Source organism: Anas acuta, chromosome 11 (genome assembly GCF_963932015.1).
Source record: "Anas acuta chromosome 11, bAnaAcu1.1, whole genome shotgun sequence".
Classification (NCBI taxonomy): domain Eukaryota; kingdom Metazoa; phylum Chordata; class Aves; order Anseriformes; family Anatidae; genus Anas; species Anas acuta.
In genome coordinates this window covers 11,595,984-11,620,945 of record NC_088989.1, presented here as the reverse complement: position 1 = coordinate 11,620,945, position 24,962 = coordinate 11,595,984, and the positions used below count along the sequence as shown (strand labels likewise).

Here is a 24,962-nt window from a genome sequence, read left to right as displayed (position 1 = left end):
TATAGTGAAATATACTATTTTATTGCTGCACACATGCTTATACATTTCTTCTTAAATATATTGTTGCTCTGATAAACTTTACAATCTCCTTAATTCGACAAGTGGCAAGTAGTAAATTAAAAGGACAGAGGCAACAGAACACAAAAAGGACGCCGGCAACAGAAGAAAAATCCTAAGTTTTTTATTTCGTGATAAAATTATATGCAGCAAGAATAAAGTGAATTCCGATCTACTTTTTGACCTGGCTCATGTTAATCAGAGAGCTTGCCTGCATGCTGACCATCTGCTTAGGCATGCTTTTTCACAGCCCTGTTTTGCCAAAAGGGGTGGGGGGGGATAAAGGACCCCGGGTAATTGGCCGATCCAGCGGGGCTCACAGAAGCGGCCGCAGACAGCCGAGGGGTTTGCTCAGCGGTCCGTGAAGAACGGGGCTGCTGGGGGAGCAGATCAAAAGGCCACGCTGACCTTTCCTCCCACGTGTCCATCCGCAGCCTCACTCGCTCCACGCTTAAGGACACGGGAATGGAATTATTTAAGAGCAGCCACATGGAAACACTTCCCAGCACTGCTGCCCCTCCTCTGCTGCCCTCCCGCCTTGCCCACTGCCAGCATCCATCCTGCTGAGGCATCTGCGGAGAAAAGAATGAGCGCATTCCTCGGTAATCCTGTGCCTACATCTTGTTCGGTACAAGCAGAAGGCAAAGGCCACGCTCTGCTCTCTGGGGCTCCGTGCGAGCCTCGTGCAGGGCTGTCACAACCGTTGCTGTGGGAAGCTGCCTACCGAGATGTCAGATGGGGAATTTATGCGGGAGAAGCAGAGGGGACGTGATCAACTAAACATCCTGCTTATGTTCAGTGTCATCTTCAGCCGTAAATGGAGGAGATGCACAGGGGAACTGAACCAGCTGGGCTAAGCTGACGGTTGTTTCTGTGCAGGCTTCATGAGCCTGATGCTTCACTGAACAAGAAAACAGGCAGTTCTGCTCTTCCACCCTTCTTTTCCCCAAATATATGGGGCTTCATATTCCAGCTTTCCAAATAGCCATTCCCCTCCTCAAATCTACTGAGATGTCTTCACCAGTTCAAGTTGTGCTGGTCTCTTTGGTGGTCTTGTCAAAGCCAAACTAAACTTGGAGAGGGACACAGACACGTTCCACGCATCACACAACACACACACAGCTCCTCTCCACGCCACCACCCCAAACAGATGCACCCCTGCTGCTCCCAAACAGCAACACGCCCTGCGCCCACACACCCATTTCCCCCACCCTTGTATGACTGCAGAAAGCAAACCACAACAACTCTGTATGTGTCCTCACGAGCTTTTTGAAACAGAACTGAAGCAGCCATGCAGCCACTATCTCCCACCACAAAGAGACTTGCTGGGCAAGAGAAACCAGTTAAACACAGATGACAAAGTGCACGGGCATCCGGGGTCCAGTTAGCGGCACTGCACCTCATTCCTGCTCTGCCAGCTCTGTCTGCAGCTTGTTAGTGCAACTCAGTCCTGACGTGATTTTGCCAAATCCCAGCTTCTCGAATACACCAGCTAAGCCCAGTGCCACCTTCTCACTGCAGCTGAACCCAGCCTGCTGAGTGCAAGCAGTGCCCAAAGTCTGCCCGCGTGAGCTGCAACATGTGCCATGTAGGGGCAGATGCTCTGGGCAGGGGCAGAGTTTGCAGTTCTCATATGGCAGGAGCATGAGTGCCTCACCAGGTGAGATTAGCGGGGAAGGGAGACCCATCCTCCCAGTATATCTGCACTTTAGCAAGTCCCTGCTAAACACTGCATCTCCAAACCCTTTCCTCATCCGTGTGTAGTGCCACCACCATTATAGGAAACAAGACCCTGGAGCTGCAGGGAATCTGTGCCCAGTTCTCACCTCAAACACTAAAAGCACACTTGACGTGGATTTTAAACTCCTGCTGCACAGCGTGACCAAAATGACAACACGTACTGGTGATGGCAGCCCACCACCTGTGCAAGATTCCCTATGTGCTTCACACAATGCTTTTTGTCCTCCCAGCTCACAGCACTGAAAGTATGCCTGGCTTAAGCCCTGGAGACCTGAGACTCTGGTAACATGCCATTCTGGAGATAAACAGCTCTCAGGGCAGCCTACTTGTGCAGGGCTATCACCTGCTGGTCGGTGCTGAGGAGAAATAACATCATTACCCTCATTAGGAGTCTAATGAGACGAAGAGATAACATGACCTAGTGCAGAACATAGATTGCAAAACATTCATTAGTACAAACAGTGAATTTCCTGGAGAACAATGAACCTACAAGGCTGAAGGCTGAGCAAAGCCAGAAGGTTGAAGAGTGGGACAGCTGCACCATGAGAGACCCAAAAGGCCCCTTCTTCTTTCTCAGAAGACTTCTGTGACCCCTCTCCCCCAGCCCAACCAGCAAGTCAGTTTTTCTCTACCACAATGGACCAAGAGAAAGAGAAAGGTGCTGTTTCCAAGAACAAGTGCTGTTTCCCTCCCCTGTTAGGGAGACAAGGGGCGCTCTCCCTTTTTTATGCATCGAAAGCTACTGCTTTCTAGGAATGGAAGGTCTCTGGTCTCTTCTGTATTACCAAAGACGTTTGTTCAGCAAAGCTTTTACATTCTTAAGTTGTGCATCCCATGCAGCACAAGGAAAACATCAAATCTTTGCTCTGTATTCCCCTCCTGATTGCATATACATTGTCCACCTGTCGGAACTCAGATATTTTAAAAATCTGAGGTTTTCCACTCCTCTGAGCGTGGAAATCCAAATGACAACACTTCAAAGCGATGAAAAGCTAGGGAAGACCTGGAAATCACTTTGGCTTTTTCCACCTAACTAGAATAGCAGGTGAAAACAGCAGCTTCCACACAGCCAAGTGCTTCTGTCCCTCTGTTAGGGAAGTGCTGCTCACCTTTGCCAATCTCATAATGCTGATAGTGAAAAAAAAGAAAGGCCATCTTCTTTCTAATATACTTATTTGAAGAGTTTAATCCAGTTTTCTTCCTCTGCTGCTGGCAGTTCAGCAAATACCCTGGCATGAACCAGTTTCAGCAGTGTATTATTGGGCAACAGAACAGGATGGATCTTAACACCAGGCATAGCAAGTCCCCCCGAGCAACTCCCTCACCCCCACGGCTTGCAGTCTCCTATCAGCATTGCATCGTACAAAGCAGCAGCTACTGAGTTAGGCTGAACTTTGGGAGCTACTTCCGAAAGGAGACACAAAACCAAAATAAAATCAAACACAAACCAGACATGCAAATGTCCAGACGTAAATAAATTAAAAAGAAACCATGCCTGGAAGTGGATGGGAAGGAGGACAAAGTAGAGGAAAAGAAACATTCAGAGACTCAGATGTTCTTGCACTCCGAGCCAACCCACTGGGGGTTACGCAGGCTGCATATGACAGGCAGGGTTTGCACACATCAGCACTCAAGCCCTATACTGGCCAGGAGGTTTTCCAGAGCTTCAAGTTTCTGGTTGGCTTCCTCGATGGCACTATAAGTCTGCACATTGCTGGTGATGTGGAAGCGAATGTCATCGACCAGGGGAATGGAGTCAGTCTCCTGCCGCTCCTCCACAGCTTCTGCATTCTCCTTCACAGCAGCCACAAACTCCTCCGACTCCACCAGCTGGATGGGGCGGACAAAAGCATCGTTAGGAAGACAAGAAGGCAGGCAAAGAGATGTTAACTGTTGGGATAATGGGCTCATCCACTTTTTAGAGATCCACTAGGAGAAGAGGGAATCCTAAGGGCCTCAAATCTTCCCGTGTCTCCTACAGGCACCACTTGGAGATGAGTCCTGCTACCCACCTGAAGGAGGCAGTAATACTCCAACAATGAGAAGCCACAGCTGTGAGTAACCTGCACCTCAAGCAGCACACTGTAATACCCACTAAGAATCCGTAGTTCTGCTATCAGGGCACATGAATATACATAATATTCCTTCCAGAAAAGCTCCCTAGCAGGAACTGGCAGCAGGAACCAGGAGATTCTGCCAGACACCTTTGGGAAACGTCTTGCAACAGGCAAGGCAGCGGGCGCTTGCGCCCAACGCAGAAGCAGGAGACCCAGCTGCCTGCTTCCACCACGGCTCTCATCCCACCACCACCAGCAGATCACAGCAGTGCAGCTGCTCTGTTCTGTGCCCATCCTGACAGAATCAGGTCACCCATGAATGATTTTGCACCGAGTTCCCCAGGAACATGTGGCGTGCTGAGGGGTGAGAGGCAGCTTCCGTCTGTCTGTGCGACACAACTGTGCCTGGGCGCAGTGGGCTGCTGAGCTCTGCTCTGTGCTAGCCACTCTGCCAAAATTTCTCCCCGTTGCTATCATCAGTGCATCTCCACGAGATGCTGGCAGCTGCTGATGTTTTAACAGCTGGGGTTGGCTTCATTTGTGCTAACACCCTTAGAAAGGCACATTGCCAGTACTGGGTCCAAGGATGCCCACTCAGGCTAGAAAAGAGGAAGAGGAACATACAAGCAAAGCCCTACCTTGCCCAGTTACTACTTGGGGTACCAATTCAGCTTTCAAAATGAATTCTCTTTTCTGAAGCCAAAATCTGGGTGCACAATGATGTGTTTATCATCCCCAAGCAACACACTGAACAAAATAACAGCCCTAAAATTACTCCCTTTACTGTTTTCACAAGCTAGAAAGAATTTCACACCTTCCAAGCTGCAGGTGAAAATGTTACATTCCCATGTGAGCTGTATAAGCCACTTAGCGAGACCTGTCTAAGGACATAAAATAAATAAATAAACCCACATGGATTCTAGTTTGTCCTTCTGTATGGCAACTTAATCCATGAGTCCTGACACTTCAGGCTATAATCACTAAGCGTAACGCTTAAATGGAGCCTCATAAAGAAAACTGCAGCATTAGATTAATTGTTTCTGGCTGCTCAACAGACAAGTTTCCCCTGTGAGAACCTCTACAGTCAGATTTGTCATCCTAAAGGAGAGAGATCATACTGATGACTCCAATCGATTGCAGTATGCCAGGAAGAACACCCTTCCCCACCCCGAGCAGGCTATGTGTGAACACTTGCATACATTTCCTGTACCAACCTCCCCTGCCAACCCCATTGGGTTCTCCAGGCTGCAGCTGATGCACTTTGACAACACTGCTGCTACTTTGGCCATGGTGGCTGAAAGCTTGGTGAAAGTCACCTGCCCACAGCACTTAAACTAGTTTTGGGGTAGGTTTTCCAGCCCCCAGGGCTGTGCTAGACAGCCCCCAGCATTTGGCTTACTGCAGTGACATTCCCAAACTCCATCCTAATACACCATGAGCATTCCTACCCAACAGCTGCTCTTCTTCAGGAAGCACATAAAACGAGAGAGGGCAACTATTTATCACAGACCAAGCACAACCATTAAGTCTACAGCTCACTGTGCATTTAAATTTATAGGCACATGTGCTAAGTGCAGCAGGGAGCGTTTCTGCTACCTTCTCGATGATCTTGGCCATGTACTCCGTGCACTGGTCCTCCAGCCGGGTCAGCTGGAACAGCTTTGCAATCCTCCAGATGCTGACAACGTTGTCCTCTTCGAGGATCTGCGCCAAGGTCCTGCCGCACAGGCGCTTGAGCCCGGGCAGCAGGTACATGTCTGCCACACACAGCACGTCGTAGGCATTTTCTGGGGACAGCTGGCAATGGAAAGAGAGAAATTACTGCCCAATAACACCCACCTCACTCGTCCCTTGCAAAATGCCTTCTGTGTCTTAGCAGAGGTTCCCTGAAATGTTACTTAGCCCAAACACTGCTTTGGAAAGAGAGGAGCTCAACCTTTCAGGGCTAGGTCTGCCACTCAGTCACTGTAGAGTTTAAAATGCCACAGAGGCAGCTTGCTCAGCGTAAAGCAAGAAGTTTGCCATCCTGCAGCTGACCCCCTAACTAAGCACAAAGCAATTTGAAACACTGAAGTGTAGCTGCATGCTGGCTGCTCAGAAATACTCAACGTGGCAACAGAAGGAGGCAGCTTGTAGCAGAGGTACTGAAAGCTCTTCAGAGAGATTGGCTGGCAGAACAGAGAATTTTGTCCATACTCGGGCTTTTCCTCCCATTTTCTACTTCTGGATTTCCATTTTGTGAAAAACATGCAAAATTCTCTTAAGTTCCTCCCTCAAACTGGCTCTGTGAAGCCAGCCAGCATATCCTTCTGCCCCCACTGCCATTCTCGTCTCTTTCAGGAACTCCCAATCTTATCAAACAACACCTGGAAGGCGCAAACCAGCCCCCGAAAAGGGGAATGAGAAGCACGATGGAAGCACTGCAGAGATCTAAGATCAAGGAACCCACAGGCAAAAGGACAGCACACGACTCATCTCGACTTCAAAGGCAGCTCTCAAAGCTAGCAGTAATCCCAGCAGGTACTGTCAGGACCGGGGCTCCTTGGAAGCATCGCAGTATCAAAAGGAGGTCAAATCACGTGGGGCTTTCAAGCCACAAGCAAGTATTTCGACATATGCATCAGAGCTAGATGAAGCACACAGAAAATTGTACCCCAAATAAATTGTATGTGAAGCCCAACTAACCGTGGAACAGACTGCACATCAAATATCACTGGAGCTTTGACAGGCATTCAAACTGAACTAAATTCATGTACCAGATGCTCAAGTTCATACTGCTGTTAATGGCCTTTAACATTTTGAGGCTCTTGAGGTAGAGAACCAGCCTCCCATTTCCCTCTTGGATACTTTTGTTCCTTGCAATAGGAGGATAAAAAAATGCCATAGGTAATGCTGGAGACACCACCTCCAGCTTCACTCAATCTATCCTCCCTGGCTGGGCAAATCCTATTTTAGTCAGCCATCTGCGTCACTAACCTGGAGCTAGAGCCACTTTCTGCACAGTTCTGTTCCTGCTAATGTGAAGTGCAAAGAGTGCACTTACCCACATGCATTTTAACAGCCAATTTGCAGGATACAGGGGAGGCTGGGGAGGAAGCAAGATCACTTGTTTCTAGAGACCAAGTCACACTGGTCTAGACTGAGGAACTACAGCTCTAGTGCAAAAATACTGCTATGCACAGCTCCACATGTGGTTGCTCACTCTGACAACTGCAAAAAGCTGATTATTTCCTCCCCTACAGCTGTCCACACCGGTGTTTGGACTGTCTACTCATAGCAAATGTCTCAGCAGTACAACACCCCGCAACAGCTGTGCAGAAGGATGTGTTAGAGGCATGTCATGAATGCTATAGTGCCACAGTGATGTAACAAAGCTTTTGGGATTGCTAATCAAGTGCTGCTTTGTCCTTTCATACAGCTCCAGGAACCTCACAAGCTGGAGGTGTTTGAGTCAGTAGTATTGATGGCAGCAGCTTCCTCCATAAACTCCCCTCGAGCCCACACAATTATTCTGATCAGCAGCTTCTCTTTCTACCTGGAACTCTTCCTGGGCTCTGTACATATTCTTCCCTCCTGCTGCAAGCTTTGTCACTACTACAGAGCAGAAAAACTTTTACATTATTTGGAGAAAGAAAAGTGGAACCAAGAGTGTTGACATCCGTCTGGAGAAATCCAGGGGCCAGGGAGAACACTCCACATATAAGTGTGGAACTTGAGCTATATTCCTGTTTTCTTGACCATTCTTTCCATGCCAGATGAACTCTCCAGAGAAACTCACAACTTGGCTGCTCAGTTTAAAATCCAAGCTAGTGCCAGTGATGGCATCATCCCGCACAGGAAACATGCAAGCAAGACCCTTTCCACTCCTACCTATTGCTATTGGTCTGCCCTGCCCCAAGTCCAGCAAGGGCAGCTGAGGCACCCCTTCGAAAGGTGCAGCTGACTGGGAAACGTCCTTCCTGTGAGCCACCAAGAAGCAGGCAGACTGCAGAGGTGCAAGGCAACAGGGTCCCACTGCAGCGTGGTCTCAAGGTCAGGCGCATCTTCACAACCACAAAACAATTCTTTGCCTCCCTTCCTGCTCCTTCAGAGCACGGCTGAGGGGAGACCACAGACAAGGGAAGCATATGCTCTCTGGCATACCAATGGCAATCCTGCAATTGCTGCCTGCTAAATACATCTCTCCCCACCGTGTATTCCTGGCTGCTGCCCTGAGGTGAACAGATCAGCAGAAACAAGGTCGCAGCTGCATGTGCTCTCTGTACATGGCACCTAACCCAGAGCATGAAAGCTGCTTTGGAAAAATTGACACTGGCAGGTGCAGCAGTCTCTGATCACTGCCCTAATGCCTGAATGTGTCCTGGCATCTTGTAGCTACATTTGTGGAAAGCATTTGCCACAAAATCAAAGCTGCTTAACTAGTGAAATTTGCAGCACCTTCCACTAGACTCAAAATTGTGTGGGTTAGAGCCCTTTTGTCCCTGCTTGCAATACTGAGCACAGCAAGGCCTTGGTCTCCCAGCGGAACCTTTGCCCACCCCAGCAATAAATAACAGTGGCAATAATTACTTACTACGAATGGAAAAGTGGGCCATGATGCCAAGGGTAAGTAAGTAGGAATCTCTTAACCTTTCCACATCTCCAAATGTGTTCGATCTGCCATCTACTGGCAGCTCCCCACCTTGCCCTTCCAGATCCCAAGGGGGAAATCTGCAAAGACCTGCATTTACCAGCCCCACGTACAGCACAAAACCTAATTTCCACACTTTTGTCATTGGATGGAAGAGTGGGGATTTATTCTGAATGTCATGCACATAAGCCATCTCCCTGCAGAGCTCACAGCAAGTCCCAGTACACGGGTTCCTAAGACAGAGATGAAGTAGCAGACTAGGGCAGTATTTATGAAACCATCCCCAGGACGCTGCAGAAAAACTCTGCTGTGCACACCTCCAGAATTAAACAGCGCAGGAGGAAAAGCTCTGTGGCTGGCCTCACCTCTGTATCATCGCTGTAGATGTAGTAGAGGACCCGGATGAAGATGTCTTCTGAGATGTTGTGGAGAGTCACCACAGGGATGCTGGGCTGTGTCTGCAGCTCCTCACTCTCACAGAAATGGTCTTCAAGTAGCGCTTTGAAGTAATCACTGCGACCACAGAAAAATGCCTAGAGAAGGAAGAAAGGCCAAAACACTAGCAATTCACCAAACAGCACTACCTGTCGGAGCAGCTCAAAGATATTTCTGAAGCTCAGACTCTAACTCCAATTCTCCCTATATTCTGAAGCTGCATTTTCACTCTTCAGGTGAGACTTCTTCCTCCCTTTATTCCATACCTTATTTCTAATCCTGCCTAACCTCAGAACCAAAAGCATTCATGAACTTAAGAGATTCACAAGTAGCATGGGACTAGGGCAGGAGCTTGAGTTGAGGTTGGATCTCAAATTCTATTCTTATTGGTGTGTACTTGTAAATCAAACATTCCCCTCTCCAGGCATTGAATTCACAAACCAGCAGCAGGATGTTTTGCAGCTGTGAATGCTGTAGCTGAATTCATAAATTTATCTCCTCACTTCTGCAAGAAAGGCAGGGTTTGCTGTTCTATTAAATGTTTTGAACACAGTTTCCAGCTGCAGCGAGACTTTTGGTTTTCCAGCTGATGAGGCAATGCTGCTTCTGCTGAGTGTATCCAACACTGGATGAGTGGGGAAGACAGCTACACTCAGGGCAAAGAACAGGAGAACGAAATATAGCACAGGCACATACCTTATGGCACAAGAAGTTGTAATCTGCCACCCGGAAACACACGTCAGAACAACTGTTGAAGTTGTCGGTGCTGTCAAACGGCAACTCCCCAAAACCAACCTGGGAAAAGAAACCAGAAAATCCTGCCTTTACTGTTCTTGCCATAAACATGGTCAGGAACCTGAGTTTGGACTTCCTGCTGTTCCCAGATGCAACCATCCATCTGTTCTCTAAGCAAAACACAGAGAACTAGAGATGCTCTGAAGAAAGATTTCAGTGGGAGGGACTGGAGTCCAGTTCTTGCACTCCTGGTAGAGATATTCCTGGTGCAAGTTAGAGCTGCTTCCCTTTTCAATGAAAACACCCTGACCCTTCCATACACCTCCAGAAAGCATTTCTGCACCACCTAGCAAGGCAGCAAACCAAGTGGAGATGACATGTATTTCACAAAGTCGGTATCACAAGCCTACGAGAGCTTAGGACTTATTGTGTAGATCTCCAGGTGGATGTAGTAAAGTATAGGTTACATAGATGTATAAACCATCTTAAAATGGTTTGGCTACAATTACCGCTTCACTTGAATAATCTAACATTTCCAAAGCACATTTTAAATTTCTCATTTGATTTGCAGCCAAAGATAGTGTTGTTGCAGTATTAATACTCCAGTGAATTATTTTAACACCAACACACCTCCTCCCAGTCCCACATGCCAACAAAGACAGCACACACACAAAAAAAAATCTGTTGGCCTTATGTTATTTTAAAGTGACACTTCCAAATATTTTCACTTCTACCTTATTCTGTGTTTGGTTGCTAAAAAAAAAAAAAAAGGTTGTATTCACAGTCACGTAAGCAAGACAATTAATCTCTGGAAATAAAAGTTCCTCCTGGTTCTTGCTTTCCAGACACATGCCCCTGTGCTGCCTGTGACAAGCAGTTTATTACCCCTGTTTCTCATCCAGGAAAGATACATCCCAAATTTGCACCTGGGAAAATCCTGGGATGACCTCAAAGACCAGTCTCCAATCACAGCCTACCTAAGCATCATTTCCAACATGCCTGCCTGGATCCTAACTGGAAGTAACACACTTTCAGCCTTACTAAGGAGCCAGATGACTCCTCCCTCCAAGACTAAACAAAGGCCCAGCCCGCAATACACTGGGGTGGTGCTCTCAGACAGCTCAGTTTGTATGCAGTGGGGTTTCTCTTACACAGGTCCTGGGATGTGGCAAGGCACCAGGCTGGCAAAAGCTCACAACACCGCCAAACGTGGCAATCTGGCCCCATCTGCTGTGCTCTTCGTCTGTCCACAGCAACATTTGGCAGCCTCTGCTTCCTAATCATATGAGAGTAAAGCCAGCAACATTCAAATTGTATGCAGGGCTGTCACAGTAATGCTTCCTCCCTTCTGTGAGCCCTCCCCTTACATCCTCACCAGGGGACTTCTCCCCTAGAACAGATGCAGCCACCAGGGAACACTCCACACCTGATCTATTACCTGCTTCTTACACAGCTCTAACACAAAGGACACCTCCAGTACCAAAGATGAGACAAACTGCCCCATCTGTAGCTTCCCCGGGCTGTTGTTTTGCTGTTATCCATGCCTTGTGTTTGGAGGCAATGAACAAACCCCAGCAGGGGTGCTCTGTGGCATCCCATTATAAAAGCTGGTAGCCATGGTGTGACTGCCTGCTCTGTTTGCCCTGCTGCTATCCTCACCGCTTCCATGTCCTCTCCTAGAAATTCTGATATGAAATTAAAAACAAAAAAAACTTCACAGGCAACTAGAAACAGGCTTTGCATGAGATGCCACTTTTTGCAGCACAAGTTAGATCGAGGCATTAATTTCCCAGCTCCTATGGTCATCCATCCTTTGCTCCTTTCATTCCCCAAATATAAATTTTGAGAAAGAATTCACCCCTCTGGGATGGACATGGGAGTTTGTTTGGCTCAGTTTGTCTCCTGAATTACAAAATCCTACTGGCTCAATTTCCAGCTCCTAGCCTCGCCTGGTCTGCACTCTAATTGCTCAGGTTTACAAGGTCATTTCCAATTCATAAATACAAAAGCAACGTCATGTCATTGTCACTCCTAGTCAGCATGAAGTGGCTCTGCAGATTTTTTCCTTTTTACTCCCCTTTTAAGTCTCTTCTACTTCTACTCTCCTCCCTTGTCACACTTCAGAAATTTCGTCTCGTCTTTTCTTCCCTGCAGAAAAACATTTTATTCCTGTGCCCCCCCATTAAGGCAACCTCTTAACATACTTCTGCTCAGTCAAAGCACAGCTGCAAAGTTAAGTATGCTGCCCAAGAGGCACAGAACAGTCTAGCCTACAAGGTGCAAACACTTTCACAATATCTCATTCACCATACAAAAATATTCTCGACACCTCTGCAGCAAAAGACAGCGCGAACACTCACAGGATCTCCCCGACATCGCAAGGATCAAGCCTTTGCTGCTATGAATTTGCTATTAGTGCTTAAATAGAAATGTTGCTGGAAGCAAAACCACGCAGAACAGCTCAGTGACAGCAATTTGTACCCTGGCCAGGAGATTAGCTCAGCAAGAAGATTCAATTGTAAATAAATGACAACACAAAATACAGGGGTTAGCGATCCAAGAGGAGATTACCAGCCCATAATCAGATGCGAGTGGACTGGATAAAAAATTTTGATGCAAGTTTTTAATAGTTCAGTTCATCTGCCTCTGCCAAACAGAGGAAGCAAAACCCAGGAATAACTACCAAATAACTCCATTACATGGCTGTAGTGACATTACTTCCAAATGTTTCTAAGCCATACAACATTCACCTTTATGCCAAAAATGACAAATGGCCACATTTTTTGTAGCCACACCAAATGTGGCTACAGATGGAAAGAACAGTATTTCTTTCACGCCATGCTGATCCTTCTAAGTCTGATTTCATCTTATGTTGGAAAATAAGATTTCAGTTAAAAAGGAATGAAAAAACAGCTGCAAGGAAGTGATGTGCCTGCAGTCCTCCGTACTGGAAGTCCTGGAGTTTCTAACTCAGAGGTCACTGGGCAGGCATGAGATGAAGAGCGAGATAAAGACATCACATGTAAATTATTTGTTCATAGTGAAATAGAAAGTGGTATACATCCCAATTCCATTTGGTACAGCATTACACAGTATGCAGCAGCTCAGAATGCCTCATCAAATTCTGGTTATTACCTGAACTGCCATCAAAAAATGCTGGATTTTACCCGGAAACCAAACACCAATTGTGTTTTGCATATGCTAGAAAACGTTTATGTTTCTCTAGAGAACATCAATACTTGAACATGACTATTCGGTTGACACTGACATTTTGAGTTAAATGGTTTGTATACTATTCCTTGTAGGATGTGAGACCCTGTAGAAGTGAGGAAGTGGGAATTCTCTGTCCAGGACAAAGATTTCTAATTCACAGAATTTACCAATTTGCAAACGTTAGGAAGAGATAAATGGGAATAGGATGATTACCTTTGTTTATATATTCTTTGTAAATTAATGAAAAAAATATGGAGAGAAACAACATGGAAATCTTTTAGAATTTGACTTTAAAGAAGCACACATATTTGTGCACAGCATACAAAATCCCTACTGAATAGGCATATGCCCATGCCTTCTTCACTTTCACAGCCCTAACAACCCTAACACTGTTGTAGCTGCTTTCTTTCTGGTTTATGAACATAGCAAGAAAGCCACAACTCACAAAGGCATTCACGGCACTGTCAGATGACTGCATTATTCCAAGTTTTGTATTTTCCTTCCAGTTCCTATTCTACATGAAAGAATTACATGCAAAGTGTTTCTAACTCTTGAGGAGAAAACCTTAACTCTGACGGGATTGTGGTATAAAGATCTAGGAACAAGAAATCAAACAGAAAGCATTAGATTTATTTGTGGAGTGACTTAAATTTTATGTAAATCTCACCGTTCTGGGGCCACAATCCATATTTTAATTCCTGGGGAGGTAATACTAGGGATTTATTTTAGTATCACCTCTCTTTATAGCCTGCAAGCATATAGGAAAGCATACTGAGAGCCACAAACAAATGCAGTTATCTGGGGGAGAGAAGTTACATAGGAACGATGCCTGAGTTGGTAGGTGGAAACCTGACAGAGAAAAACTACCTCTATAAAGAGCTCTGTACTCAAAGAAACGTGTCTGCCAAAAGCCAGCACAAAACACACCGGCATATTGCAGGTAAGACTCTGTCCATCAGGTTGATCACTCATACTCTTGCACTTGCATGCACACACACACACTGAGCAAAGGATCCTCTCTGCTTCATCAAATTCCCTGACATCTGCAGCATACAGGTCTATTACAGGTCTATTCAGCAGGAGATGAAAAGAAAAAAAAAAAAAAAAAAGAAGAAGAAAGGCAATAAACTTTGCTACAGCGCTCACTCATACAACCTCTGGGCATAGCAGCCACCAAAGATGAGTTCATGTTATTAAATTCAGTGCTTGGTATGAAAGAGAAAGAAAAAGAGGGCAGACAAAAGCCAAGTGAAACTGCTGGTACTAGAGAAAGCAACAGATGCAAGGAGAATGAAGACCTCTAATATTTAACCTATTCTCCCACAACTAGGTGCAAATATCCACATATCTGAGTCTAACTAATAATCCTGATGGTATTTTAACGTTATGATCATCAATCTGTTGTCTGTGGACCGTTTCTAGGGATCAACAAGACATAATTATGAAAAACAGATCTATTGCCAGTCAAATTAAATTTGCTTCGGAAGGACTCATTTCTGCTGAACATATTTCAGGGTTTGAAAGCAGGGTTTGAAGCTGCAGGGTGTCAGTTCCCAGCAAGTAAGCCCAGCAAGACACCTTCCATCTATGCACCCCTTGGGTAACAGTGCCCACTGATAAAGTATTCCTGGTATTCAAGAAGGGTGGTTGGGGGAAAGAAAAAGAGCTGGGGGGCCAACTCTTGTCCCATTGTAGTCAATGGGGAAATCCCCACCAAGCGCATGGCAAGGGTTTCATTTACCAAGATCCCTGCCGGGGGAGAAATCCGAGTGAAAGGCCCAGCACTGACAGCCTCATTAAATACTTTTACAGCATTTCCAAGCAATAAAATGCTTCAGCATTTATGAAATCAGCTTGGAGCATTAACACCAGCAAACAAGCAAGCATTAAACTCAAATGGAGAGAATGAGACTGAACACATGTGAACACATACCACAGCCCCAGAGAGACCAGAAGTAGGATAAATGCTCCCTACCCGCAGTTCAGCTGGCAGGGCGCAGTCTGCTAGAAGAGCCAGATCTTCCTGCAGCCGGCAGTTACCTGTGGGCTCAATCGTCAGCACTTTCACACAGGTCCCTGGCTTGGAAGAAACTGGAAGAAGCAAAAAACAAAACAGCAGAGATGCCTAAATTCCTATACGAACATTTTCTCCCATTTAGAGAAAAGAAAGAGACTGCAGGAAACATCAGCGTTATTGCTGTGTAGCTTTTACTGCACTGCACAAGTGATGGCCCTACGTGAACATGCACACAGCACCCCTCACTACAGCTCAGGAGCAGGGCAGGAAAGGGATGCCTGTATTGTCTCTCCTCAAACTTATTCCTTGCACCAAAATATGAACGGTAGCAAACACAAAGTTGCTACAGGCATATTTCAAGCTTGTTCTCTGCAATCCTTGTCATCAGGTATAGCCGAGGACTGTCCTACAGGTTGCTGATCCCTGCAAGAGTCACCCATACAGTCACTTCTCCAGCTGGCCATCCTCGCCACTGACAGCACCACCTATGGTGGAGCCCTTGACAAGGGATAAGATGGATAAAATGAAGCTGTCCCCATGCCTCTCCGCTCTGCCACGTGCTTTCATGGGTCTCGTTTCAGCTGTGCCATCCTAACTTCATTCCATGGAACAAAGGGATTTTCTCTTGTTTAGATAATAACTTCTCTGCTCCTAAGTCTGTTCTCTACTCTCTACCTATGGAGATCCCATAGCACAAAGACCCCCAAAACACCTGGTCTCGAGTAAGCCTTGGTTGTTTGCAAACATGAAATAATCACTGCCATCACCACCAAAAAGACCAAATAAACCACACACAGACTACTACTTTATTTGCCTTTTTCAGGCTTAGCGTGTCTTACTGTCTTGCCCTGTCACTAAACAGCCTGGTAAAGGAGAAGCAATACACATCCCTTAGTTTTGTGTTCTTGCTATGATCAAAATGAGGTGGAGCTCACTGAAGCCAACGGCCTTGCTGAACACTGTTAGGCCAGCAGGCTGCTGCCATGCCTTTACAGAAGGGTTTGCTTTTCTTGATGCTAAAGCACAAGGCTCCAGTTTGCTCCAACACCAGCATCTTAGAGAAGTCTGAAGTCCCTCCCAAAACTACTGAGAACTGCATGTGTCATCACATGAGAGACAAGCATTTAAACCTGCCATCCCTCAGTCAGAAGAAAAGCAGGCTGCTGTAGCACTTGTAATCAATCTCTTTTTCCACTGGAAAAGGCAATACGAGCAAGTATTTGAACTTAATCAAGCAATGCTTGTAAAATTCAAGCCATAAGAAATCTTTGCTGCTTTTGAAAGCTCAGCTTTGTGAATAACAGAGAGGAATGCTCCAACCTCAAACGAGCAGCAAACCAAAGCGGCAGTGCAATAGCTGGATGGAAACACTACTGCTGCTGGCACAGCCGCTCTTCTTCCTGGCCACCTCCCTCAGGTTTGTTTTCAAGTCAGCACATTTTGGGTGAGGACTGGAGCACGTGAGACATTCAGGAGTCCCTGGTACACAAGGAAGCATGTGAAAAACGTGACGCACCACTGGCGAATGCCAAGCTGAGGTAAGGAAGGCTTGAGATGCTGCTGGGAGCCTGTGGTGTAAATGCCTGAAGTAACTAGGAAAATAAAACTAACATTCACACTTTTAAGGAAAAGGTACAGCTTTGAAGAGGCTTTCAGGGTAGGGCATAACTGCATTATCTGAGCGTTCCCTAGGCTCCCAACCTTAGATGCTATCGCGCTGGGGAAACTTGGTGTGCTAGCTCTAAGGAACACCACGGAGCGTAGAGTGGAGTGGAGACACCACGGCTAGGCTCTGTAATCAGGTGGGGCCTCGATTGTTCTTGTGCACAAAGCAGCACTTTTTGCCACCCTAAGCCAAAGACCTGTCATGTTTTGACAAACGCTGTACCCTAGTGTACTTTTTGCTCATTATAATATCATTATAATACCAAAACACACCTCCATCCCAAAAGTTACCCGCCTCCAAGGTGCGACCACACCTAGAACACCTAGAACACACACCTAGAACACACACCTAGAACACCTAGAACACACACCTAGAACACACACCTAGAACACACCTAGAACACACACCTAGAACCCACACCTAGAACACCTAGAACCCACACCTAGAACCCACACCTAGAACACACCTAGAACCCACACCTAGAACCCACACCTAGAACACACCTAGAACCCACACCTAGAACACACCTAGAACCCACACCTAGAACACACCTAGAACCCACACCTAGAACACCTAGAACCCACACCTAGAACCCACACCTAGAACACACCTAGAACCCACACCTAGAACCCACACCTAGAACCCACACCTAGAACACCTAGAACCCACACCTAGAACACACCTAGAACCCACACCTAGAACCCACACCTAGAACCCACACCTAGAACCCACACCTAGAACCCACACCTAGAACACCTGTAACACCTGTGTATTTCATGCATACTAGCTTGCTTTTGCAGATAGTCACTATCACCGGCAATCCAAAAGAACCTGATTATCTGTTGCTGTAATAAACCATACTTGATTGCATTGTGATAGCTCTCATTAATGCAACTAGGGTGAGGGTGGTTATCCGTGATAGTTCAGTGTTCTGAATCTAACCAGACCCCCAGACGGTTAATGCATTGTTGGTGAATGTCTGAACGGACCCCCAGGTGGTTAATACGTTTTTGGTGAATGTCTGAGCAGACCCCCAGGTGGTTATTACGTTTTTGGTGAATGTCCGAACGGACCCCCAGTTTTGGTGAATGTCCGACTGGTTCAGTACTCTGAATCCAACCGGGCCCGTAATGGTTAATCAGCTACACCCCTTTAACGCGACAGTAAAATTGGCGTAGTCGGCAGGATTGCTATGGATAAACTACTGCAAAAATATAAATGTGCCCCTTCCCAGGCAGGGAAGGAGTTTTCCCAAAAGTTTTGGAAAGATGAGGAGAAAGTGGTAGAGTACATTGAGCAGTGTCAGGCTTCACGAAAGATTGGTCAAAGAAAGGGTAAAGGTGCGATTTGTGCTGTGTTAGGAGCTTGTTTGTCTTGTGCTCGGCAAAAAGCTAAGGAAACTCCTGCTCCCAAACTGATCTCTGATGCCGAACATACAGCTTTGAAATCAGAGAATGAAATATTGAAGTCATCATTGGCCTTTGAAAGGGAGACGGGAAAAACATTAGGAATCAGAGTGGATAAACTTTTGGATGAAAATAATAAACTTTCCATTGAGAATAACAAACTTGTAACTGAAAATGATAAACTTGTGAGTGAGAATAATCATCTTAAACAAATGCTGGAGAGGGTTAGTCATCTGTTAAATAAAGTACAGCCTTGCGCTCCGGTCAAGCAGATTCGTGGAGTGCTGCATAGTGCAGAACCTGAAAGCTGGGACAGTGATTTCTGGTCTGACAGTGATGATGGCGTTGAAGAGATTTCTGATTCTGAACCCCAATCCATTTCCTTGAGACCTTTGGTTAAGACTGAGACTACTGTTGATGATAATGATGAAATTCGCACTACTGTGCGAACGATTCCGTTGCCACCAGCAGAGTTGGTTAAAATACAGGAGAAGTTCTCAAGGCGATCAGGGGAATCAGAAGTTGAGTATGTGTGTCGAGTTTCTCTTAAAGGAGGAGATCGAATGATGTTGAGTGAGGAAGAGGTAGGAGGCTTTTGGAGACCTGGAGTATTTTTAACCACCACACCAGGAGCTGACCTGGCTGTAGCAGTACAGAAAGCAGCCTGCATTCAGGCGATATATGAAAGAGATGAATTTAGGAAATCCCCGATGTTAGCTCCTATTGATCCAATTCGGTTAACCCCTCTCATCTGTGGACTCCCTGATTGTCTTAAGATGTTTGTAGCAAACACCCAAGATCACATACTAGCTGCTTGTAGGGATGATGATAGTGGTTGTAGGCAAAATCCTAACTCCCCTATTCCCACCTGGAGTGAATTGGTACAAGACATAGATAAGTACGGACACCAAATGGGCTGGATTAATTCATCCAGTATTAAATCCCAAGACCACTCTCGGCGAGTCCGCCAAATCCACACTAAAAATCCCAGATATCCCAAATTCAAAGAGAGATTGAAACCTAATAGGGAACGAGGTGAGTTGTGGTGTCGGCAAAAAAACTCTTATCCCCGGGGAGGGCAATGAGCCACCCTGCTCAGCGGGTATTAACAATTCAATGGCTCTCTAATGAACATATTGACCCTATCATTGCCATTCTTGTTGAACCCCCAAAAATATTGGTAAATTTTCTTATTGACACTGGGACCCAAATATCAGTAATTACACATGAGACAGCACAAACCCTGAGCATAACACCTGGTCAACACAGGGTTAAATTCATGGGAATCAATGGTGTGGAAAAACAATGCCCCACTGCAAAAATTTCACTCTGGTTGCCAGAGGAACAAAAATTAACCAGGGTAGAAGTATTAGTTGGTGCTGCATACACTAATATTTTAGGATTTGACATACTGCATGGTTGTATGTGAAAACTCCCTGATGGAACTGTGTGGAGTTTCGCGACACATTAAAGGGTTTCAGGCACCATGAGACTGAGTCTGTTACAAACATCCATACCCTCATCCCCTGCTAAAATCATTAATGATCAGCAATGTCTGTTGTTAGCAGCAGCACTTATGGGGATTGACGGGGTGGTAAAAGAATTGGAAAAAAGAGACATTATTAAAAGGACCCATTCACCTTACAATTCACCAGTGTGGCCAGTAAAGAAACCAACCAGGCAATGGCATTTTACAGTGGAATACAGACAGTTGAATGCTAACACTACACCTTTGACTGCCACAGTTCCAAACATGGCAGAGATAGTGAAAGCCCTCTGTGTTTCTAACAGTAGCAATAGTGCTAACTACTCCCAAATATTTCTATGCATGGGAAATCAAAGATTGCTATTTCACCCTCTTTCTAACCCTGCCGGTTGAATACAACCGAGCATATTTTATTTTCTTTTGTGTTCACAGGAACCCTGAGCGAACTGTATATGGACAGCTGGAAGATGACGAATCAACAGTTTGGATTAATGATGCTATGCTTTACCCTGACCTTGATGCAATTACAGACCTTAAAGGAAATTTAGCTACTGTGGCTGTGCATGGAGCTGAGGTGTTTCACCGTGGCATTTAACCATGTATTGTCACAGTATAGCACAGTCACTGGAACATCTCAAAACAGAAAGGACCTAAATCTCTCTACTTTAGTTCTACATGGAAACAAAATATTTTCAAAAGATGAATGGAGTTGGAATGATTCTCTAAGAATGGCTGAACTTTAAGCCACGTCTGGACAAACAATACAAATTGGTTGCCAAATAACTAAAATAACTGAACCAAATTTTGATTGCTGGTACAATTTTACTTTCACCAAACCTATAATTGTGTACTGTCTTTGGGGCTACAGAGGCACAGAATTACTATTTGAATTCATGGTCAAAGGATATGAAGCCTCTGCCCCTGCAGATATTTGAAAACGAACCGACTCAGCCTCCCATTGGTCTAACTCCTTCCATCTTCAACACAGGTCCTTACATAATTAAAAATGTGGGACAACAACAAATTGTCTTTAACCCTAGTTGGTCCCTAAAAAAGGGCCACAGGATGCCACTAGGTTATTAGGGACAGGATTAGGTATATTAAATAGCATTGATGCTGAGGTCTTAATGAGTAGAGTAACTGCTACTACAGATGACCTAAGGAAATTGGAACAACAAATTGAGGAAAATGATCATCAATTAATTGTAAATGCCCTTGGAAAAACACAAGGCAATACCTCCCTTGCCTTGAGCTGTATCCAAGCGCAGTTATGGATACAATCTGTAGCAGCAGCTATTATTAGAGAGGGAGAAGGAGGAACTTTGCCCACTGAAATTCGAAAATTGATTTGGGATAATGCTTCAGAATTTGAAAAAGAATTTCAAGCTTGGTGGCAATTAGTCAACTTTACCCATTATGCAGAAAATGATAAAGTTGTTGCCTTTATACTTACTATAAGTAATGCCACCGTATACAATGTATACCCAATCATTGCATTAGGACTCAATCATAATGGAACTATACTTTATCCTAAAGAGCATAAAGTATGGGCCCATCAAAAGGGAGGAAAGTGGCAAACAATTGATGTAAATGCATGCATTGTGCGTGAACAAAAAGGTTTCATCTGTGAAAGTAACACACTGGAATCTCAAGACATTTGTCTTGACACTGAGCAAAATATTTGCCACTTTGAGATACATCCTAATGAAACCCTTGAAACTGTACTTGTATATATTGGGTGTATGAGAACTCACTGTGATTCTATAATCGTAGATGATACAGTGGTAGATACCAGTAATCTCGCTAATGTTTGTGTTTGCAATTTTACCAAAATTCTAGGATGTGATTTTAAATACTCAGTTCCTGTCACTTCTTATCAACTTATTGCATCTAATTATATTCTGCTTCATGAACTGCTGCCTACTCCTATTGGAATGAACCTCACCTTGGTGAAGAAATTGCTGGTACATGAGGACCTGAAGCAGCTGATGACACAAGTCCAAGAAAATGGACAAAAGACTGATTACTGTCCACCATGATGCACAAGAAATACATCGAGTGATGGAAAGAGTAAAGAGAGATGAGAGACACCGTTGGTGGGACACTTTGTTTGGATGATTGCCAGCTGCCAAGGGAATCTTCAACAAGATGCTTCACCCTGCTATTGTTCTGCTAATACTGTATTATGTTTTATACTGACAATTAGTTTGTATGCTAAACTCTGGTTTATGGTAAAACGTTTAGCATCACTACACAATGTACATACACTCGATAAACCTCAATCCGAGAATGTATGTGATATATCCCCGACATATTCCAACTGTCGTGAAGCTTGAGTGACTATAGTCACGGGGTGGATTATGTGGTGTAAATGCCTGAAGGAACTAGGAAAATAAAACTAACATTCACATTTTTAAGGAAAAGGTACAGCATTGAAGAGGCTTTCAGGGTAGGGCATAACTGCATTATCTGAGCGTTCCCTAGGCTCCCAACCTTAGATGCTATCGCGCTGGGGAAACTTGGTGTGCTAGCTCTAAGGAACACCACGGAGCGTAGAGTGGAGTGGAGACACCACGGCTAGGCTCTGTAATCAGGTGGGGCCTCGATTGTTCTTGTGCACAAAGCTGCACTTTTTGCCACCCTAAGCCAAAGACCTGTCATGTTTTGACAAATGCTGTACCCTAGTGTACTTTTTGCTCATTGTAATACCATTATAATACCAAAACACACCTCCATCCCAAAAGCTACCCGCCTCCAAGGTGCGACCACCCCTCACTGAGCATGCGCTCTGAATTTCTCGGAGCCTATTACTTTAAACGGAAACGGGAAAACTTTACACCAATCATAACTAAGATATGCTTGACTAGAGCCACTCAAGCTCCACCTAAAAGATAGAAAATAATATAAATTGGCCCAAGAGAGAGGGGATGTTAGGGAAGATACCATCGTCAGGGGAGATACCATCCCAAGGACATACAACATCCTTAGGACCTCCTGACTCCTGGGATCAGTCGATGGGCTGAGCCTCTTCCCCCCCCATTGGGACGCCTTTGGGTGAGATCTGAATATTTGCTTATAAATCTCTATAGAGTCTTTGATCCTTTTAACGCGTTTATTTCTAGGCTGCGCACCTAGAACACCTAGAACACCTAGAACCCACACCTAGAACCCACACCTAGAACCCACACCTAGAACCCACACCTAGAACCCACACCTAGAACCCACACCTAGAACCCACACCTAGAACCCACACCTAGAACCCGCACCTAGAACCCGCACCTAGAACCCACACCTAGAACCCACACCTAGAACCCACACCTAGAACACCTGTAACACCTGTGTATTTCATGCATACTAGCTTGCTTTTGCAGATAGTCACTATCACCGGCAATCCAAAAGAACCTGATTATCTGTTGCTGTAATAAACCATACTTGATTGCATTGTGATAGCTCTCATTAATGCAACTAGGGTGAGGGTGGTTATCCGTGATAGTTCAGTGTTCTGAATCTAACCAGACCCCCAGACGGTTAATGCATTGTTGGTGAATGTCTGAACGGACCCCCAGGTGGTTAATACGTTTTTGGTGAATGTCTGAGCGGACCCCCAGGTGGTTATTACGTTTTTGGTGAATGTCCGAACGGACCCCCAGTTTTGGTGAATGTCCACCTGGTTCAGTACTCTGAATCCAACCGGGCCTGTAACGGTTAATCAGCTACACCCCTTTAACGCGACAGAGCCACGGAGAAGCAAAGTTAATTCTCAAGGACAGAAGAGTTAAGCAGCCCCACACTGAAGCGCTCAGAATAATTTGACAGGTATGATTCACCGCATTAAAACCCCTCGCAGGTGAATCACGCCACCTTGAGACCTCATTTTTCCTGACATTTTGCGCAGCACTACGTGAGCTCCATCAGATGACTTCACGGGGCCGTGGGCGAAACAAGACCATGATGTGCCTCAAAACAAGTTCTCCGCCCCCTCCTCCGCATTACTTCTGCACCCTTCAGATACGCTACCAGCGTGCCTCAAATAGGCCGAATATCCCAGGAGGATGCTGGAAAAGGAAGGGTAATCTACACGACAGCCAAGTACCATCACTGCTACACATGGAGCTACACCACTGGGGAGATGGGCTGCTCTGTTAGCACTGAATGCCACCTTCAGATAAGGGAAGTAAGCCAAAAGGAGACCTGGCACCAACTCAAACATGTTGCTTGAAGAGCCCTGTCCACTTACAGACCGGTGTGAGAGAAGCAAATTTCTCACTGTGCAATTAGGAACTCTTTATGGCAGAGAGAATCGTTTATATCTGTGTAGTGCCTGTCGTCGCCAGATCAATCAGGCTCTGTGAGCACTAATGGACCCAGCAAGTTTTAAGCAGTAGTCAAGGGAAAGAGTTCTTCTCATGGGATCTGCGAAGCATCTGTGCACTTTCACAGAAGCATGAAAGAACGGTGATTTGTCTGAGAAGCACATCTACCAGGAGACATTTCAGACACTGTGTCTCCCAAAATCCAGGAGTACAGCGTTTGGTAGCACATGCAACTCTCTCCAAACAGAAACAATAAAAAAAAAAATCAAAGTGACATTAACAGGAAAAAGCTGTTGGCTTAAAGCAAGCAGCAGGGACCACCACCTTTAGCAAAAAGTGGGAATGAAGGGCTTTCTGGAAGAGGCAACATAAACAATGCAAAGAGCTGGAGGGAATAACCCAGCTCTGGCTGAGGAAGGAGCGATTTTGTCTTCCCTCCCAGCACAGCCCAGCTGTACAGCACTGAACATCACCTCCCAATTCATCAGCTGCCTTTGCTTCTGCTGCTCAATATGTCTTTGTATTCTTTTGTTTCAGCTGAGTCAATGCACCACAAAAAACAAACAGCAAACTTCCAAACCTTCACAAAATGGTGTCACACCCAGGTAACACCTTATGCTTCCTCTTCCCAATGCCACAGCAAACTGCAACGATTAATTCTGTATCTCCAGCGCCTCCGCCATGAAGGTGAGCATCACAGAATGATAATCCTTATTCTAAACCTTTTGTAGAAGTTGTAGAAATAACTATAGAGTGTTTATTTTCAAATACATTCACTTCTGTAGGAAGGATTATGGCTTAGTCTGGACAAACTCTGTCTGAGCTCTTCCAAACACTGCAATGTTTTTTTCTTTTTGTAGGCACCGTCCACATGCAAGCAGTCACACTGAAGTCTATCTCAGGTGCAGCAGAATGCTGTGGGTCATCCTCTCCAGGTTTTCCTAAACTACTGCCTGTGGGTGCCAAGTCACTAAGTGTTTTTGAAATGCTGATTAACCCTAGATAATGACATTGCAAAGACTGCTATTATCCACTGGAGCTGCACAGGCCTGAACTCGCATGTTTTATTAGGCATGTTTCTACTTTATAATAGAGATGCAGAACATGACCCTGCTCTGCAGACCCAAATCAGATGTCTGTTCCACTGCAAACACTTTGAACAAGCAGAGATTCCTAATGCATGAGAGAGAACAGTAATGCTTTGTCC

The 24,962-nt window shown here is 45.4% G+C and overlaps 1 protein-coding gene across 1 annotated transcript in view; it reads right to left on the bottom strand.

Moving 5' to 3' along the window:
- ABTB1 (ankyrin repeat and BTB domain containing 1) overlaps positions 1-24,962 on the bottom strand; it is a 35,199-nt gene continuing 10,237 nt past the window's right edge. Inside the window, exons 8-12 of the mRNA XM_068694522.1 lie at positions 14,843-14,958; positions 9,616-9,714; positions 8,850-9,017; positions 5,451-5,651; positions 1-3,627 (exon numbers count right to left, since the gene is read on the bottom strand). Coding sequence (XP_068550623.1) covers positions 3,421-3,627; positions 5,451-5,651; positions 8,850-9,017; positions 9,616-9,714; positions 14,843-14,958 — 791 coding nt within the window. The 3' untranslated portion in view covers positions 1-3,420. The remainder of the gene's footprint in view (positions 3,628-5,450; positions 5,652-8,849; positions 9,018-9,615; positions 9,715-14,842; positions 14,959-24,962) is intronic.